At 47.3% G+C, this 20800-nt stretch overlaps 1 protein-coding gene across 4 annotated transcripts in view; it reads left to right on the top strand.

Annotated features, from left to right (window-relative positions):
• NTRK3 (neurotrophic receptor tyrosine kinase 3) overlaps nt 1-20800 on the top strand; it is a 326625-nt gene that overhangs the window by 262066 nt on the left and 43759 nt on the right. For all 4 annotated transcript variants that reach the window (XM_030578291.1, XM_030578293.1, XM_030578292.1 and 1 more), the window contains 3 exons: nt 4751-4881; nt 11502-11674; nt 18682-18925. In XM_030578291.1, coding sequence (XP_030434151.1) covers nt 4751-4881; nt 11502-11674; nt 18682-18925 — 548 coding nt within the window. The remainder of the gene's footprint in view (nt 1-4750; nt 4882-11501; nt 11675-18681; nt 18926-20800) is intronic.

The following is a 20800-nucleotide window of genomic DNA, read 5'->3' as shown; positions in this document are numbered from 1 at the left end:
ATTGCAAGTGATACAAAATTACTCAAGATAGTTAAGTCCAAAGCTGACTGCGAAGAGTGGCAAAGAGATCTCACTAAAGTAGGTGACAAAATGGCAGATAAAATTCAGTGTTAAATGCAAAGTAATGCACAATGGAAAAAATAATCCCAGTTATACATACAATATGATGGGGTCTAACTTAGCTGTTCCCACTCAAGAATATCTTGGAGTCATCGTAGATACTGCTCTGAAAATATCCGCTCAATATGCAGTGGCACTTAAAAAAAAACCTAACAGAATGTTAGGAACCATTAGGAAAAGGATAATGGAAAATATCATAATGCCACTGTATGAACCCATGGTACGCCTTCGCCTTGAATACAGTGTGCAGTTCTTGTTGCCCCATCACAAGAAAGATATATTAGAATTGGAAAAGGTACAGAGAAGGGCAAGAGAAATGATTATGAGTATCGAACAGCTTCCATATGAGGAGAGATGAAAAAGACTAGAACTGTTCAGCTTAGAAAAGAGACCACTCAGGGGGAATATGATAGAATCATAGGACTGGAAGGGACCATGAGTGGTCATCTAATCCAGTCCCTGGCATAGAGGGCCCGTAAAGGGTATATGGAGTTCCTGTAAAGGGTACATAGCGGGTATATAGCAGTCTGTAAAATCATGAATGATGTGGAGAAAGTGAATAGGGAAGTATTATTTACCACTTCACATAACCTAAGAATTAGGGATAACCAAACTAAATTAATAGGCAGCAGGTTTAATACAAACAAAAAGAAGTACTACTTCACACAGTGCACACACAGTCAGCCTGTGGAACTCATTGACATGAGATGCTGTGAAGGTTTAGAGCAGGGGTGGGCAAACTATGGCCCACGGGCCACATCCAGCCCATGGGACTGTCCTGCCAGGCCCCCGAGCTCCTTGCCTGGGAGGCTAGCCCCGGCCCCTCACCTGCTGTCCTCCCTCCCCCGCAGCCTCAGCTCGCTCACTCCACTGCAGGCACAATGCTCTGGGTGGCAGAGCTGTGAGCTCCTGGGGCAACACAGTTGCAGAGTCCGGCCTGACCCAGTGCTCTGTGCTGTGTGGTGGCGGCAGCTGTAGTGCTGCCAGCCACCGGTGCTCCAGGCAGCAGGGTAAGGGAGCAAGGGGGTTGGATGGAGAGCAGGGGAGTTCAGGGTGATGGTCGGGGGGTGTGTGGATAGGGGTTGGGTGGGGAACAGGGTTGAATGGAGGCAAGAGTCCTGAGGGGGGGCATATAGGAGGTGGGGGCTGGGCCACGAACCCCTCCCCTAATCGGCCCTCCATACAATTTACGAAACCCGATGCAGCCCTCAGGCCAAAAAGTTTGCCCGCCCCTGGTTTAGAGTATAACTAAGTTTTAAAAAGTTCATGGAGAATAGATCCATCAATGGCTATTAGCAAAGATGGTCAGTGACACAACCCGATGCTGCTGCTGTCTCTAAACCTCTAACTGCTGAGAGCTGGGACTGAAGAACAGGGATGGATTGCTCAAAATTGCCCTGTTCTGTTCATCCCCCTGAAGCAACTGGCACTGGCCACTGTTGGAGACAGGATACTGGGCTAGATTGACCATTGGTTTGACCCAGTGTGGCTGTTCTTATGTTCCTTAAATTATTCTTACGTATCTTCCCTCTGACCTGAAACTTCTACTCTGTACTCCTGGCCTGTTCAGGGACATCACATAGGTCATGATGTTAACAACCCATTGGTAGTTTAAATTACCCACACAGGAGCCCTGCTCCAAACGCCGGATCTTTAATCCAAAATGTGTATTTTTGTAATGGAGCAAACATCAAGTCTGAACTCTCTGAACTTGAAGGTACAAAATCCAGACCTGAACTTTCCCATGTCTAGTAGTTCAGACTTATTTCATTCTAAAGCAGGCATTTGGTTCAGTTCCAGTCATGTCACCTCTTAATTATCTTCCCTCTAGTCTAAATAACCTCAAACACCATCAATCTCTGCTCACATCTGAGCCGCTCCACACCATGCAGCATCTACACTGGCCTGCACTGGACTCTGTAACTATCTCACTTCGAATAGGGTGCCCAGACCTGAATGCTATCCTCCAGATGAGTATTTCTTTATCAAGTACTAGCACAGTATCTTTGGACTGCTGTCAGTATGAGACAGCCTCCTCTTAGCCCTCTTTCTGGCTGCTGAACAGTGGACCGAGACTTGAAATACTGGGTTTATCACTATACCCAAATCCTTAGTATGTAGATTACAGTAATGGGCCCCATGGAAATACCTTGGTACACAGAAAAAGAATGTCTAATTTAGTGCCATTTAAAATGTTTTTAGGTTAAGGACTCTTCCTACCCAAGTGCATCCGTTTACACTTAGACACCTGACATTTCAGATTCTTCTAGATACCCATAAACACTGAAACTAACCCAGACAAAAGAAACCCATACCTGCGCTGCTGTCTTTGACTATCGTTTGAGATTTCACACCAGTCATTTAGGATGTGGCTACCATCCTATGCCTTAATATTACTAATAGTATTAATAGCAGTAACTAACAGTTTTCTACCTAGTGCACAATTAATGAAAAGGTCAATGAGTATTCTCTATAGCGATGGTTCTCAAACTGGGGCCGCCAGTAGTGTAGGGAAAGCCCCTGGTGGGCCAGGACGGTTCCTCAGGTTCGGACGATCGCAGATGGGGCAGGTAAACAAACCGGCCCGGCCCACCAGGGACTTTCCCTACACAAGCGGTGTCCCTAGTTTGAGGACCACTGCTCTATAGGGCACTGTTCATTACAAGGCCCATTTCTAATGCAATCTGTCCATATCTCGCTTCCCAAACAGTCGAGAGAACTGGAGATGGCAGCTTATAGACCTTCCTGCGAGCTTCTAATTAGCAGGTTTAATTGAAGCCATCAGGACATTCCTCTTCCATTGCATTGGCTTTTTGATAAATTGAGCAGTGCCTGTGCCATCACAGGATGTTCTTCCCCCTGTGAAGTAGATGTGTATCAAATTGAGTCAGGGTTGATATGGCACTTGGGATGAGTACTTGTAGTGGGCTGTAACCTTTCCTTCTCATTGGCATACTCCAGATGACTCAGTACAGCCACCAAAAGTGCTGTCTCAATGTTGTCTTACCTTCTCGATACAACAGTCCAACATGAAATCTGGGCACCAAAGAATGCTGCCTACTGAGTACAGATCCTTTCTGCCACCTTGGCAAAGGGAGATGGATGAAAGGATACAAAAGCAACTTGCTATGGAGGAAGGTGGGAGCACATAACCAGAGGGTTGCATTATGGCTGCCTTTCTGTGGGAGAGAGAAGGGAGCAATTTACCACACAGGGGATGGCTATAATGGGGCCACATTTGGTCCCTGAGCACAAGAGAGGGGTCACTAATGCTGCTATCACTCTGCCTCCAGCACACTAGAGCTCAGCTGGGGAGAGTCTATGGTACACTGGTGCCTTAGAGAAGCAGCTGGCTCTGGGGAATGTGCTCCTCCAATATCTGCTTCTGGCCTCCACGGGCACAAAGCTTCCAGATGCTGCTGCTGTGGTTGGGCACCTCTTCCTCCCAGCCCCACACTGCTCAGGCCCTTGGAGCCATAAAAAAGCCCTTTGGAAGCACTGGGACTCATACATGACCCGGTCCAGAGGCTAGAGGGGCCGTCTTTTGGGTGAGATATGAAAACAGTGCTTGGCGCACTGTGGTCATTGAGCCAGGGGATTTGCCCCAAGAGAAAGCACTGAGGGGCAGATTTTCTGTGTCTAAAGGTGTAACTAGGTACCTAATTGGATTTTCAGAAGTGCCTATGCAGGCTAGGCTCCTAAATCCCATTGATTTCAACCAGAGATAGGTGCCCAACCTGCTTTCCTCTTTTGAAGAACTTGCTAGGTGCCTATCTGCACCTTTCGAAGTCTGGCCCTGAGAAACTGCACCAATGGGTGATATATAAAGACCTTAACAGATGGAGCATAAACTGCAGTGTCCCAGCTAAATTCCTATTGGTTTGCTTCTTCCTGCTTTTCAGCTGATATTTTCCTTCACTTCCTTTCATAAATTAGGTCAGATCCTGCAGCCGTAACTGAAGTGAAGAGGCTCACTGAAGTCAAATTGATCGCTGGTGTCAATGAAATCATACTGATGATGAGCCTGCACTTGTAGAAATGTTCATGGGAGTGAGGGTTGCAGGATCGGGCTCTTATGTTGCATTGTTACGGCTGCTAAACTGCTGCCACTTGTTGCCCAAAACTGCACAAAAAAGTTAGTGCTTTCTCTTCTCCCAGGCCATTTTCCTCATTTTGACCCACCGGGGTCAGGCACCCAAATACAGTATCTTTCTTGAGCTTTGGGGTTTAAACCAACCCAAAATCTCTATGCAAAACTCACTCAAAACCTTCAGATTTCATCTGATCTGGCATCAAATCCATGTGAAACTGCAACATATCATGAACGTGGTGCCAGAGCATATCTCATATCCAGCTTTGTTCCAAACAGATCCAAAACAACATGGGAGATTCAGCTGAAAGTTTCCTGAACCTTAGGGAACCTCCTCTTAAACTTGCTGTGAGTTTTAGCAAAAGCAGGATGACTTTCAAGTGCTTTCCTTGCTGATGTTTTGGGCAGCTCTAGTTCCACCGCTGCGTGCATGTGAAAAGGTAGAGCGCTTGTAAAGCACTAGAAATGTAGCTAGTTGTCATCCGTTCCCTGCATTAACCTGGATTCATTCTCCCCTCCCCATCAACCCATTCTCTGCAGATGTTCAGCATATTAAGAGGAGAGACATCGTTCTGAAGAGGGAACTGGGAGAAGGTGCCTTCGGGAAGGTGTTCTTGGCCGAGTGCTACAACCTTAGCCCCACCAAGGACAAGATGCTGGTGGCAGTGAAGGTAAATCTCAAGGGAGCATGGAACAGAATGTAGTGGAGGCTGAACAGCAAGGTATAGCTGGTTGATACTGTGTGGGAAGGGTAGGAAAGAGTAGGTGGGGAAGGTTTATTAGATGCAGTAGATTTTGGTAAATCCACTTAATCACGTAAAGTTTCAGCATTTTGCTTCAAGGTCATTTATTCTCACCAATGCCAAACCCTTTTCTTTCCTTTCCTGTTGATCTGGTCACGAGGCACTGAGGAGAATCTGCACTGCACTGGTCTGGAAGGTAAAGCTGACACGCAGCTGCAAAAACAATGTATTGAATGCACCTGCCCTCTCTGAAAGACTGTGGGTCCTCCCCCACCCCTCCTCCTTTTGCTCAACCTTTTGTTTTGTCTTTAGCTGCAACTATATATGAGAAGTTGAGGCAAAGAGGCCTCAGCAAAACACACAAGCAAAAACATCCAAAACACAAACACAAAAAAACACAGAAATAAAGTTTTCTGGGATGATCTGCAAGATCTCCAAGGACCACTTCCAGCTGAGATCTGCTCCTACCAGCTTGGTCACACAACTCCAAGCTAAAGGACTTCCAACAGAGGCCAGCTCTGCATTCTTCTACTGTCTAAATCAGCTGCTGCATTCGCCCCTTAAGGGTCCTTTTGAGAGACTCAGAACACGTTTGCACAGCAAGTCCAGGCCTCAGGTGAAGGAGTCTGCTTAGTGGATAAGTATGCTATCATATCAAGTGGCACCAGTTGGCAAATACATCATTATCCACCACGGTAACTGTGGCCATATGAATCATTGTAAGTGGTTTTGAATTTGAACCGATACCCTACAAAGAAAAAATCTCTCTCTCCAGAACCCCCAAGACAACCTGTTCCCAAAGAGAGTGTTGTTTTAATCAATCTTTTAAGACATTTTTTAAGCTCACTTTTCCTGGTATGTTCTGTTCTTGAACTGCAAGGTGCCACCCTTTCGCCCTATGCTACAGAGATGTATAGAATAACTACACACATGATTATCTGAGAACGTGACTTGTTCCATGGTGTGAACTTTGTTCCCCGCCTTGCGCCTGCCTCTCAACAACATCCAGCCTTTATGGCGTATAACCAATGCATCCACAATCTCTTAGGGCTCGACTGAGTTCCATTTGCTTGTAGGCGGTAGTGTTGTCTCGACAATCTCCCACTAATTGTTGTTACAAACTTACATCTCCAGTATGCCTTTTGTCCTGGTCACAAAGCATTTTACACAAGACTGACTTCACCACCTCTGAAATGCACCCAGCTTCAATATGCAACACAACAGCTGTTTAACATCCGACGGCACAAGGATAAGAAAGAATAATGTAGCCAGCTGAAGCCACAAGGGGAATTTAGGGAGCAAGTTTAGGTAGTTATGCAAAATCTGAACCCAGGCTGGCAGAGCTTAACATTAGTCCTCCTTTACAAAATGCCAGAAGGTCTTTAATTACCCCAAGTGACCAAGGCTTCCTGTTTCACATCCAAAAACCTACCCCCAACAGCATCACACCCCTTAGGACTGCACTGGCATTTGTTCGGTGGTGGGTTAGATGGAAGAATGCCACCTGCTGGAATATCCATGTAACTTGCAGCACCCCTGGGTTTTCTTGGAGATCTCGCAAGTGTGCACAGACTCAGCCTCCTGAGACATGACTGTGATGGCAAAGAAGTGGCCCCAACAATGAAAGGCTACAGGACTCAGTAGCACCAGCAGTTGGTTTCTACAGGCGCTTGTGAGATGACCTCCTTTTCTACATCAGAACATCATTTTCTTTTCTCCTCTTCATTTATTTCAGGCGGGACTGATAGCACTGCCCATTATTGAGGTTGTCTGACCCTTCCCATTGTAAGACCCTGTTTTCAGTGGATAATACCTTTGCCAGATTTTAACCATTTAGGCTGAAGATTCCCATTGTGGGTATCTGCCTCAGGCTGAATTTATTTATTCATTTATTTATTTGAAAATTTCAACCAAAACAATTCAGCTGTGTCCAAGAATGAAGCTAGGGAAAATGCATTGTTTTGCCCATGCTAACAAATGCTGATGACCTTTTGTTTGCAAAGCTCTAAAACCCCCATGCTTTGGAGCCAGGAACTTGAAATTTGGCAAGGCAGTGGCCTTTGTGTCAATGATGTACCTTTCGCTGTCCCTGTGAAAATCCACCACATTTGGAAAAATTATCAACCTTTGAAAAATTTCAGTTTGCACCTGCTTAGTAGAGACTGCTTAGGTTTTAGCAGCTAAATTCCCTGAAGATTTCATGCAGTCCTGGCACTAAAATGGAGAGAAGGGACACTCAGCGTTTCCTATGCTCTCAGTGATCCCCCGCCACCCATGGGCCCAGGGAGCATGGAGAAGGAAGCTGCCTGATTCAAATGCAGAGGGGACATGAACCAGACTTGGGGGAAAGAGTAGACTGGAAGAAGGAGCTGGGCAAGGAGACTGGACTGGGAGCTGGGGAGAGAAGTAAGGGTGGAGACAGGAGCCTGAGAACCTATAGATGGAGAGTGTGTCTGAGAGTGGATGAGGAGGTGCGGAGAGTAGACAGACTGAGAATCAGTGGGGTGGGCAGAAGAAGTAGAGGGGAGATAGATCTGATGAGCCAGGGTGCATGGGAACAACTGGAACTGGGTGGACAAAGAGATAGGATAAGAAACTGGGCTGGGGGGAGAGGCACTGAAATTGGAGGAGTCCCAGGAGGGAGATTGGGAATGGAGGCCACTGGGGATGGGGAATACCAGAAGCAGGGAAATGGGCAACTGGAGGCCAGAGAGGGTGAGAGTGATAGATCAGATGAGGAGCTGCGATGGGGTGGGAAATTGGGACTGGGTGAGCTAGGAGACTGAGGCAGGAATGTGAAGCCAGAGGAACGGGGCCTGGCACTGGCTGAGGAGAGTGGGACTGGGATCTGGAACTATGGATGGAGAAGAGACAAGAGTGGAGGGAACAGAACAGCAGGGATCATGATTGGGAACACTTCCCTCCAGAGCCTGTAATGGCACCTGAGATTCCAGTCTCACTGTTCCTCTGCTGTCTGCAAACATCTGTGAAACCCACTGGCAAAATGTTCCTCTCTAGTTCTGGTCCACATAGAGGTTGCTACTGTTACCCATTAGCTTACCTGACAGCAGTCTGTGCAGTTGAAAGGCTCCAGCCCTGCTGATCACCCATGTGGATGTCAATATGATGCTGCTCAATGACATTTTTGTTTTCTCAATTTGCTTTTTTAAAACCCTAGGAAATAAGACACAGAAACTGTATTAGAAGAACATTAGTGAGTTTGTAAAGTCAAGCATTCTAAAGGTAGGAAATACAGTACCAGCATTAAGGTTGCCTGCTCTGAAGACAGAATGATTCAATCTTCACGTGACTTTTCTGTGGTCCTTCTCACTGAGTGCTTCACAAATATTAATGGATTTATCTTCACAACACCCTGCATTAACCCCTTTAACAGATAGGGGACCGAGGCACTGAGAGATTAAAGTGAGAAGTACCCCCTCATGCCCAGTTTGGATGCCTTTATGCCAGAGTATTGCATGCAAAGCACAACTCCCATTGACTTCAGTTGCAGCTGTGAGTGCTGAGAGAGCTGCAAATCAGAGCCCAGTCTCAGGTCAGGCACAAGGAAAATGAGGAACTCACAGTTAGTGACCACCTGTGTAAAGTTAGGTTTAAGTGACTTGCCCAGCGTCCAGAAGAGGCAGAAGCAGAGGTAGAAGGCAGTTCTCCCAGGCAGCATTCAACAGCCTTAACCATGAGACCTTTCTTTCTCTTTCCTCTTGTCTTTTGCCTCATTCCCTATACACCTTCCAACGTCTATATTTCCTGACTTTTAAATCCTTGCTTTTACAAACTTAACAATGTTCCTTTAACATATATATTCCCATTATCTTGTAGAATCAGCGATGTATTCAGGGAACTTAAAAGTCATTGTACCTTGAAATATCAGGTCCAAATATAAGGGGGGGAAAGGCTGAGGGGGAAGGGGAGCTATTTTCCTGGAAGCGTGCTGCAGCAATACTATAAAGATATTAAATGATAAAAATAATCAGGTGCCTGAGATGAGGATGGATGTTTTGCCATCTGCACAGTGTGACCGTCATCTGTCTAAATATCTCTAGGTGGCTTTCGCTTGAGGGCAGAGAATTAAAATGAAATTATGCCATGTGTTGAGCAAGTGTAGGGTGGGGGAAGGAACAAGGAGTAGTGGCCTCATGCTTGAATAATAACCTGTGAAAATCAGTTCAGAGGAAAAAGCACATGGGAGAAGAGCACTTGTCACTTTGCTAAGCTTAGTGTCTAGCTCAGGGGATCTTAAACTGGGGATTGGGACACCTCAGGGGGTTGCGAGGTTATTACATGGGGGGGTCGCGAGCTGTCAACCTCTACCCCAAACCCTGCTTTGCCGCCAGCATTTATAATGGTGTTAAATAGATAAAAAATGTCTTTAATTTATAAGAGGGGGTCATACTCAGAGGCTTGCTATGTGAAAGGGGTCACCAGTACAAAAGTTTGAGAGCCACTGGTCTAGCCTGACAAAGCTGCAGGACAGGCAGGGTATATTTTCAGCATCTTACTCCATAGATCCACTGCCTCAAGACACAGCCAATGAGAAAGCGCTTCCTAAATGCTGAACATTCTTCCAGTGCATCATTTACAGCCAAGTTCTGCTGACCTTCCTCTTACCATTTGTGCCTTTGAATTCCAGGCATGAGTAAGATGAGCAGGGTCTCGTCCTTAGACCCCCATCAGTGGGGTGACCATATGAGTTTACAGACTGACAAGAGGAGGACTGGGGTTTGTGGTAACTCCAAGGGCATCATTACACAGGCAGAGATTGGTAAGCAGACAGCAGATGTCCTGGTAGGGTGGGCACCCAAAAAGAAATAATTTCAAGGGATATTTTTATGATCAAGTGGCACTAAATATGACTAGCCTTTTTTGATGCATAAATGTTCGCAGTCCCTGGCATTTGTGATGATTCTCCCAAAACTTCTGGGTTCTTTTCTCCAATTTAATTGCTAGCAAGGCAGCCCTCTCAAATTACCCTACAATAACAAAGCAGTGTCCAAAACAACTTCCATAAGCAACTGTACAGTTATCAACAGTGTGTACAACCCTGCACTCACGAGGAACCTGACAGTATACTTGGAAAGTATGTGCAGTCAAGTCCTCCCAGCACCCTACAATAACAAGTGCGTGCATGCTTGTAAGCTACCCTATAACAGCAGCAAACCGGTGTGCTCAAATGTGCTAAAGGAGATGTTTTTGGTAAGAATACAGATTTCAGCATCAATGTCTCAGGGAGCTGTTCTAAACAGCAGGGAATAAAAACATGATTTTAAAAATGATGAGGAAAGATTTGACAGTGTCCTTCAGAGGCATTTTGAAAAATCCTCCCAGTAACTGCACAGCCCAGCAAATCCGTCTTCAGAAGAAAGGAGGTGTCGTCAGCTATTTCAAAAGAAAAGACAGCTAGAGGAGGCTGGCTGGCTCAGGAGCTGAGTAATAATGAGATATGGAGCCTTTCGCCCCTAGGTCACCAGTTGAAATCCTGCCCAAGTTGGTAATAATGGGAATCTATTACCCTCTGAGGGCTGTTTGCTGCTCTCTGTGAAATGAGCTGGGGAATGAGCTCTATTGCCAAGTGGGCTGCTGTCCACATAGGAAGAAACTCCAGCCTAGTGGCAGTAGCTGCAGCTTAAGCTCAGCAGAGCTGAATGGTGCCATGGAGCCGTACCGCCTTTGCCAACTCCTACAGGAGGTGCCTCCAGGGTATGGTTGAGGCACATAGGTAGGGAGCAAAGGCCCCTTTGACAGCACTGTGAGAAGACTGTGAACTCCGTGATGGGTCCCGCAACAAAGCCCCCAAACCATCGGGTGTTTGGTGGGAAAGGAGCAGGTTGTCTCTCCTTGTTGCAGGGAAGTGAAGAGATCTGTGATATTTCTAGCACCTGCTGGTAAGACACTGTAGTTTGATGGTAGAGAAGGCAAACTCCTCCTCCTAAAGTCCAAGGAGTCTTTGGCCTTGTCCCAGGTTCAAACCATACCCAAACCATATTGAAGGGTTAGGAACAATGCACTTAATGCAAGAGGGCAGCTCCTATAAACTGTCCCAAAAGGTCTCCAGCCCACCTGTAACTTCCTCTTGCTTCCTTCTCTTCCCATCTGTTCTCTCTCCAGATTGACTCAGCAGATTTCAGGCAATGCTACCCAGTCTCTTTCCCCCAGCCGCTCTTGGGTTGCCCCCTCAGTGTCCTCCCAGGCTGGGTTTCAGGAGGAGGGTAGCTAAGTGCAGCAGTTAGAGCATGAGACTGGAGCTGGCACTACAGAATTCTGTTCCCAGCTCTGCCACTGACTCACTTTGTGGCCTTGGGCAGCTCACTATTTCTCCATCAATAAAATGTGGATAATGAATCTGGTTTGTCTCACAGTGGGGCTATTAGGCTTAATTCGTACCTGTTTGTAAAGTGCTTTGAGATCCTCATGTAACAGGCAATATCACTCTGCAGAATCCTCTACCCCGAAGAGCCCAGCGCTGGAGAGACCAGGCCTGGTCATTCTGACTCACACCCGCCCAATTCTGTTTGTATTCTCCCCTCTTCAAGGCTCTGAAAGACCCCACTTTGGCAGCCCGCAAGGATTTCCAGAGGGAGGCAGAGCTGCTCACTAACCTGCAGCATGAGCACATTGTCAAATTCTATGGAGTCTGCGGTGATGGGGACCCTCTCATCATGGTCTTTGAATACATGAAGCATGGGGACCTGAATAAGTTCCTCAGGTAAGCATAAACTGACTGCTGAGAGGGCGGGGCAGGGGCCACAAAACCTTTCTCCTCTGGGTCACTGCTTTGAATCCAGGCCAAGCCAGTAGGGATCAAAAGTTATTACTGTCCAGTGACTACTTGACTGCCTGGATAACACGAGTCGGTCTTCCCAGTCCAGTTTCCAGCAGACAGGGGTCAGCACTCTCCACAGAGAGCCATGCAGACTGGACTTCTTCCTCATCCCTAGAGGGTGTCCATATGGTCAAAGCAGATTTGAGACAGGAGGCAGCCTGGGAATGCTATGGGTAGGGGGCTGCAGTCTGCAAGGCTGGCAAACCAACACCTTTCAGCAGCTGTGAAATTCCCGTTCCAAACAAAGCCAAGGACTGAACTGACCCCCCTGAACACTTTCGCTGGTTTGTGAAAACGAGGTTATCGTTCTGCTGCCGTGCATTTTGTTTTGCACATCACCCACCTCAGAATCCTGATGGGGCTAGGAGTAAAAATATCAAACCTCTACTTTAGAGATGGATGTCTGACCTGGCTGGCACCAGTGGTTAGAGATCCTGTGAGATTTCCAGCTCCCCTTTCTAGATCCAGAGATCTGGCTTTGGATGCCCACTGGACCCAGACACTGGGGCGTTGCTCACTAATTCTGTTCATAGGTCCCAACTGAGATCCAGATGTCCCTAATCCTAGGGGGATTAGGAGCTATTGTAGGCTGGCCCCATGTCAATAATTGTTTCACCTGCCTCTAGAGTGGTAGAGATTAAAACACCAGCCCATCATCTTGTAACCATTTCATTGCTAGAATGTTGCTCTTTCATACATACTGTCTCTCAGGGCTTGACTATACCGCATAATAAAGTGCATTAGAGGGGTGCTCGGCCTGCCCTGTGTTGACCCTCCTGGTGTAAACAAAAAGGTTTCAGTTTGCGTTAATGTGGCCCTGTTTCAAATCTCTGAGTGGTGTGGACCAGACAGCAAATCTGTCTGATGCTAGTCTCCTGTGATGCAGAAATCATGCTCTAAAGCTTGTACTGTAAGTGGAGTGATGCTTACCTCTTGAAATAATTACTAGCTTTATTTCCAAGTATTTAGAAAATTGGACCCTTGATATTTTTGTGTTTTGACTGCTAAACACAAGCATAATTGCATTAGGAATGAGGAGATGAACATGGTGTCAGTGCCGAAACTGGGGCTCTCCTGTTCACGGAGATTATTACTCCACTGCTGCAATCGATTTCTGACTGGGAAAAACAAATCCTTCCCCAAAGGTTTGGGTTATTAAAGAAGTGTCCTGAGTGCATGAGGCTCTTGAACGGTTCACCTCTCCCCAGAGCTCTGCAAGGCGGCTCTCGCACTGATGTAGGAGTTTCACAGTCCTTGAGGGGCAGCGCCAGCATTTTGATCCCCAAGCCAGAGGTGTCTGGGTTGTGTGCAGACTTCAGGAAACTGCATGTGATTTCACAGGTTGATCTCTACCCCATGCCCTACTGGGACAAGCTGCTTGACAAGTTAGAAACAACACAATACATCACTTTATTAAACATACTAAAGAGGCATTGGCAGGTCCCCCTCACAGCCAAATCCAAAGAGAAGCCAGCTTTCCCCATCCCATGGCTTTCCCATTTCACTACCATGCCTTGTGTGGCACCCCACCACCTTCCAGCAGTTTGTGGACCACCTCTCCCTGCCATCATTGTGAGCAAGTGGCTACCTATTTGGATGAGGTGGTCCTTCATTTAGTTTGGAGTGCAAATACAACCTGTCGGACAGTGTGTTGCTGAAGGAGGCCAGCCCAGCGAAAAGCATGAGAGACTAAATACTTGAGGTACTTAATAGAAAAGGAGAAAATCCATCTGCTCTTAGATGAAGTGGAGACACCATTCCCTGGCAAAAAAAAAAAAAAAAGAAAAAAATTTGCAAGCCTTGTCCTCCTTAGGACTAGCCAGATATTGCAGATGAGTCATAACCTATTGTACCACTTTGACATCTCCTTTAATTGACCTCACCAAACAGAATGCTCCAGAACAGGCCAGCTGGACACTGTAGTGTGACAAAGTCATTCCTTGTTAAGCCTTTCCACTGCCAGAGCTCTGGGGCCTGGCTTTACACAGACATTCGTACTCCAGACGAAGGCCTTGGAGCTATTCCACCCCGACACTTCCAGGATTGTATTGGAGTCAAGCAACAATTTGTCTCATTAAGTGAGATAACCCATGGTTGAAGAGTTCCTGGGTACCCGGTGGGCCATGGACTGTCTGGAATCACCTATTAGAGAGGGTCTTTGTCTCATTACCGTATTATGCCCCACTGTCCTGGCTCCATGTGATGGAGTCAATTCCTGGTATACCCAGTAGTCCCAGACCTTACACCTTTTGGACGTTTTCTCCCTCATGCTTTGGTCATCCCAGGGCCCCCATCTGTGGGGAGTTATGTGGTGGGCAGAATGGAAACTCTGGAACACCAGTAGCTGCCCTTGCACCCCTGATACACCCCAGAACCTTTTTTACTAGTGATGGGAGGAGACACCAGCCTAATTATTGGGACAGGAGGGCTCCAAGAGACACCTGGGCCAAGGGAACACCCCACAAAACTTGGGGAGTTCAGAGAGACCATGAACCCCCTGAGCCTGATTCACTAATGCAGTTGTGCTGCCATCCTCACAAAGGGGAGGAGGTAGAGGGAGGGCAGCCCTGGGAAAGGGAGGCTGCTAGACAGAACCTCTCTCCCTTGGGCGGTGAGCTCAGGCAGCGCTGTGAATTGAGCCCTGTGCTGTTGTTTGTGTGCCTACACTGGGTCCTTTGGGTAGCCAGCCCAGAGGTGCTGGGCGGGGAACTTGAGTCCAGTCTTCTTAGGCATGAAGGTCTTTACATCAGATAAATAGGGCATCTCTTTGCTTGCTGCAGAGGAGCCTCTGAAGGGACTGGAACAGGGACCCGCCACACCTCCCTTTGCTGAAACGATACTGCGGGAGGGGCCTTCTTTCAGGCAGGGCATAAAGCCCATTCCCTCAAAAAGGGGAGTTCATGCCCAGACGGTGTCAAAACCTCAGCCAGGATAATAACATTCTTCTTTAATTTCACTCATCGGCTTCAAGGTCCTTCTTCACTGCCTTCCTGAAGTTCTTGTGCAGCGTTATTGTGCGCCATGAAGCAGCTGCTGCATTGCACACCAGTGATGGCTGCGCATCAGTGCTGGTTAGGAGTTAGCCCTGGCATGAGAGGGCCTAACTGCCACTGACTTCTGCAGATATTACCCCAGGTTAGCCTGGGGCTGAGTGTGGACCAGTGTCTGAAGGCCTTGAGAGTATTGTTGTAGCTGTGTTGGTCCCAGGATATTAGACCATAGCTACCCTACAGCTTTAGTTATGTTGCTCAAGAGTGTGAATTAGCCACACTCCTGAGCGACATAACCCATGCAGACATAACAACGTCCACTCAGGTGCATTCCTTGCTTTGGGTATTTGCCCTGCAGGAGGCATGCAGAAGTTTTCTTTGGCATACTTCACCCAGCACTGCTCCCAGACCCAGAGGGGCGGGGGCTACTTTCAGGAGAAAATCAAATGAACTTGTCCGAGTTTAACGACACCTTTCAATAGAAATTGAAAAAGTAGTAAAATGGGAGAGGGCTCACTTTTAGCCTGGGCTTCCCACAGATAAGCATCATAAATAAAAGTCCCCCAGTTTTTATTATGGCCTCTCAGAGAAAACACTGAACAATAAAGGTGACCGATGTGGCAAGGTGAGTCATTTCAATTTACACCTGCCAGCTGGACAGGGGATTGAGTGCCACAGGGTAGTCTCTCTTCATACTTCACTCCCAGCCCTCACGCAGCCTGACTGCTCCTCTCGCCACTGGTGGCGGCAGATCAGACGGGTCAGGCTGCCGTCGGCCGTCAGGAAATTCAAAAAGGCCTGCTGCAAATTGCAGTGTCCTGGCTGATAAAAGGCCAGCGTTGAAATGGCAGCTCCCTCCGAAAGAGCCTGTCAGGGAGAAGTGTAAACGTCCCTCTCCAGGGAGCAGGGGGTCTCCAGGGCTGACTTACTAGGGAGCCTGGGAGTTCAGTAGAGCTGCTACGCAAGGCAAGGCTGCAGAGCCCCTGCTGTGCGCATACCATTGGTGGCTGTTCTGCATTTCTATGGTGTTCAAATATCCTCTTTCCCTGTGTGTTTACTGCATGGGTGTCTCCCTCTCTATCTAGCCATGGAGAAGGACAGAGAAAGCGAACATGTATGTGTGTGTATATTAAACTCAGCAAAGAGTCCTGTGGCACTTATAGACTAACAGATGTTTTGGAGCATCCGACGAAGTGGGTATTCACCCATGAAAGCTCATGCTCCAAAACGTCTGTTAGTCTACAAGGTGCCACAGGACTCTTCGCTGCTTTTACAGATCCAGACTAACACTGCTACCCCTCTGATACTTGTATTAAACTCAGCACTTGGGTGGTAGCAACAGCTAGAGTGAAGATTACTTAAACATTTCCATTGTAAACCCCTATTTGCTGTCGCCTTTAATTTTCCTCTTTTATTAAAGTCTTCAGACTCGCTCCCTGCTCAGAGGCAATTGCCTCTGGACGTTTTTGTAGCCTTTTGATTATGAAGAAAGAAGGAACAAACATACAAGCTATCCATTACCAAAAAAATAAAAAAGTCGTAGGAGTATAATTTTAACAGCTGTAGCGTCCAAACAGCTGGGGACAAAAAGAGACAGTGCTCATTGAGACAGGGGATTTCTGCTGCATGCTGACTAAATGTCCATCGCATGAACTGCAGTGTTTTATCCCCAAAGAACAAACCCCTCTGATGGGCTGAGAATCTGCCCCGTTTTACAATCCTTAGTAAAGTGAATTAGCCCCACGCTCTGAGAAAGTGACAGACCAACACATCTTCTCATGCTCTCTGCAGCCTTCTCCATAAAACTAGATGCACTGTTGTCACTTGTACTAATGGCATTAGCCTGTTGACACTACCCCTTCTGGGACCATCCCAGCTACAGGGAGGGAGGAAGGGCCTGTCTAGACTAGGAGAATAGGTTGCATTTTAAAAGGTTTTAACTAATTTAGACACTAGTGTAAACGGTGTCACACTTTTACGAAAGTGTTAGCTGGTTGAGGGTAACTGTGCACCCCCTGAGGTTGACCTGGACCAGCTAATATGTTTTAAACATGACTTGTGTTCCTTACCTAGACGGAGCAGAAAGAGAGATTTATTTGGTGCCTCTTGGTCTGTTTGCTGTTGGAATGAGCGTCGATCAAACAACAGTCTCCAACAATCTATCAACAACACATTGCTCGCTTCCAGACCTGTTCTACACCAGAAATATTATTCGCTGCTGACAACAGGAGTCAGCCAGTCGAACCTTGATGAGCAGGGTCCAACTGCAACTGCGGACCATGGCCAGCTGTGCTCTTCATTGTTTCAGACACTGTGGTTTGTTGTGGTGTGTGTATGTCACTCAGCCTTGCTCATCACCAGCTCAGCTCCACCTACTGCTGACATATGTTGTCAACAACAGTTAATTTTCCTGGTATAAAACAGGCTTTAGGATGTTTAAATAATACATCAATCATTCATCTTATATACTCTCTTCAGCAATCCCCTCTTGCGCTCTGCAACATTCCCTAACAAGTTCTCTCAGCCCACTGCTCCTCTCATCATCCCACTGCTCTTTGCAACTCGCCCCATAATCTCTGTGACATTTCTACCCTGCAGCCCAGCTCCTCCAACCCTAGCCCTGTGCTGTCTGCAGCATTCCTACCTCCGGCTCTCTGCAAGGTCCCCACCTCTGTCTGCAGCACTCCCTAGTGCCACCTGTAGAGTTCACTTTTCCTTTCAGAGCTCCCCCTGCTGTCTTGTAGGGGAGCTGGAGGGTTGTATTTGTGGTGGCAGGGAGGCAATAGGCATTTGAAGAAGTGACATCTGAAAAATGAAATCAGCTGAACCTGAAATATCTGGACACTAATCCCAGTGCTCATCCTAGAGCCCAGCCAAGCACTTAAGAAAAGGAGACAAACAGTTCTGATCTTGTGGGGATGTTTAGCCCCGTGCAGGGAAGGAGGTACAGCTCTGTACATGCAGCTTGATGAAATGCCAAGAATCATTTTGAAGAGAGTGGAGGAAAGCCCCAGAGGAAACGTTCTGTATCTAGTCAGGAGAAAGAAGATCACAGCAAAATCTTTTGCTTTTTCCCTAAATATGAATGTTTTTCCTATTTCACCTCCACACAGGCAACCAGAGGGTGAACTCCAGCAGGGAGGAGACACCACAGTGGAGATATGTGTCAAAGACAGGCTTAGTATGTGAGGGGAACTGGGCAGGCAGGGCAGCAAGGAGGCTGACCTTGATTCCAAACCTAGAGTGCAGTGTTTCTTGTACATAGGCCTTGTGCTGCCCAGGATTTCCCCTGACTTTGCAGGGTCTAATCCCTGCTAGCAACTCTGGGGAGACATGTGACCCTGCAATTCACCCCCCCCCCAATGCATTGCCTCTGCCTGCCACTTTCAGCTCCTGTCCAAGCTTACAGATTCCAGGACTGCCTGAGGGTCAGAGTTGGGGCTTTGACACAGGGAAGCCCTGGAGTGTGTGACATCTGAAGCCCAGCAGAGACCCCCCACCCTCGCTCAGTGGAACGTCACCAGGAGCGGAGGATATAGTGGGGGCTGATGGAAAGGAGTTTGGTGGGGAAAAGGCAACCTGTTTGAGGAGAGAGAAGCCGCTGGGGAGCCAGGGAATGATGGGATTGGAAGAAAGGTAGATCTCTAACTATTTGGAGAAGGTTTTATGGGGGGCGAAGTTAACTGAACTGAACTTCCAGATCTTGAGGGTGTTCGTGTTTGTTTTGGCTCCATCTTTCCAATAGATCTGCACATAGAAGCCAATCATGCAGGTGCACTGGGAAGGTCTCAGAGTTGGGGCCCAGTGTCCTGACTCCAGGATGAATGGAGGTGGTTTGAGATCCCTGCCACCTGGTTGTTTAGATAGCCACTTCTGTGCTCTTTGCTCTTTCCCCTGCAGGGCGCACGGCCCAGATGCTATGATCCTGGTGGACGGGCAGCCTCGGCAGGCCAAGGGGGAACTGGGGCTGTCTCAGATGCTGCACATCGCTAGCCAGATTGCCTCTGGAATGGTGTACCTTGCTTCCCAGCACTTCGTCCACAGAGACCTGGCAACCAGGAACTGCTTGGTTGGAGCCAACCTCCTGGTGAAGATTGGCGACTTTGGGATGTCAAGAGATGTCTACAGCACTGATTACTACAGGGTAAGGCAGCTCCAGCACCAGAGTCTGAAGGGCAGAGCAGAGGGAGGCTCGGAAATGCTACAAGCAATCAGCCACCAAAACTACTGACTCACACACTTGTTCATTCCTTTCCCTGTGCTCCCACGAATCCTGAAACACATACGCATGCCAGCCACCCATGACTCTCACATCCTTGCACACACTCGTGTACACACCCACGTATGCACTCGCCCACACATCGGTATCCTCTGTCCTTCTCAGCTACACCCCCATACACATTTATAACTCAGACACAAATGCACACTCGTGCACTTACACACATTCCCTTGGTCTTTTAATATTCAGCTCTTTCTCTCTCTGATGCGCAGACACACACATCACTCTCCATTACACACACATGCAATGTACAGTTTTTGATTCCGCTCTTTATTTAAAAAAAGACAAAAGACACTGATGCATTAAAGAGAACCCAAAGGAGGGTGACAAAGCTGATTAAAGGATTGTACACCGTGATCTGTAGAGTGCAATTAAAGAAAAGTAATATAGAGAAAAGGCAACTGAAAGAGTGACTGATAACTGCATAAAATAAGGGAGAGGAAATAATAGGCAATTTAGATTTGACCTTAGGACTGTCTTTCAACAGGGACATTATTTAGACAATGGAATAATTTGCCAACCTAGGTTGCTCAGGCCCCGTCATTAGAGAAGTTCAACAGGAGACTAGAAAATAAATACCTGGGTTTAGAGCAGAGAATAATTGTACGCTAAATTCTAGAGCTCGACTCAATGACCCAGGAGCTCCTTTCCAGCCTTATCTTCTGCGTTTTATACTTACACATTCCTGTGTCCTCACATCCCCCCTTGTGTTGCTCTGCAGTTCCCCATCTGGCTGATGTAGGAGCTTTCCTGATGGGCTCTGAAGGAAGCTCTCCTCGGCTGTGGAAAATCGGTTTTCTTTGGGGGGAATCCTATAGAGGATTCAGCACCCCGCCCTGCACAAAAAAAGAGTCTTTCAGGATAACAAGTGGAAGCTGTTGCCATAGGGCACCTTCTGGGTTTGGGTCCTTTCAGACTGTAATATAGGGGTCTGGTTCTGTATAGCTGGCTGCTGATTCTCCACCTGATTTCTGTCACCTTGGGACAGAGTGATCCATGGCCACATTGTTTTAAAATAACATGAGGTAGGAACTACCTTGTGGGGAGATGGAGAGTGGAGATGGACAGGGGAAGGCTCTCACAGAGCGATTGAGCAGTGGCCAAGGTGAAGATGGTTAAGACACTGTCAATGCAGAGATTTTAAGAACCAGACTAGATAAGAAGTTAGTGGGCAGAAATCTGGAGGAGTCTTGCAGGATTTGGAGTAGGATGAGCTGTCAAGCTGATAGTATCTGACTCGTCTCTCTATGGCTGTAAAAAAGATATGCTCCATCTAACTACATTATTGAAAACCCCAAGACGGTTTCTGTAAGTGATCGATGTAGCAGGATTGCTGTCTTCCCACTAGTGCTGTGCAAAAGAGTGAGCCCTGCAAAGAGCTTCGTGGATGAAGCGACTGTGTTGGGCCCGTTTCGCTCTCTATAATGGAGGTGTCCTGGGGCCCCACTCGTCTTCTCTCAGAAGGATTTTTGAAGTCTTTATTGACTGAGGAGGCGGAAGTTAAAATGCTCCCTTTCCGGCCAGTCACTGCAACGTCTTTAGAAGTCATCTGTTTCTAGTGGGCTTTTCTTTGTATCACACCAACTGCCTTGTGTGGCCAGAGCAGCCCCTGGCTCTGTGCTCTATACAAGCAGAGAGTCTCAGGGGAAGAGTTTTTTTCTTCAGAGTCCAATTTTTTATTAGTTTTAGGATTAAAAACAAATCTTGATCATTTAACCCACTACTACTACTACTACTTAG

This window comes from Gopherus evgoodei, chromosome 10, assembly GCF_007399415.2.
Source record: "Gopherus evgoodei ecotype Sinaloan lineage chromosome 10, rGopEvg1_v1.p, whole genome shotgun sequence".
Lineage (NCBI taxonomy): Eukaryota > Metazoa > Chordata > Testudines > Testudinidae > Gopherus > Gopherus evgoodei.
The sequence above is the reverse complement of the archived record's forward strand: the minus strand, read 5'-3'. Positions and strand labels throughout refer to the sequence as shown.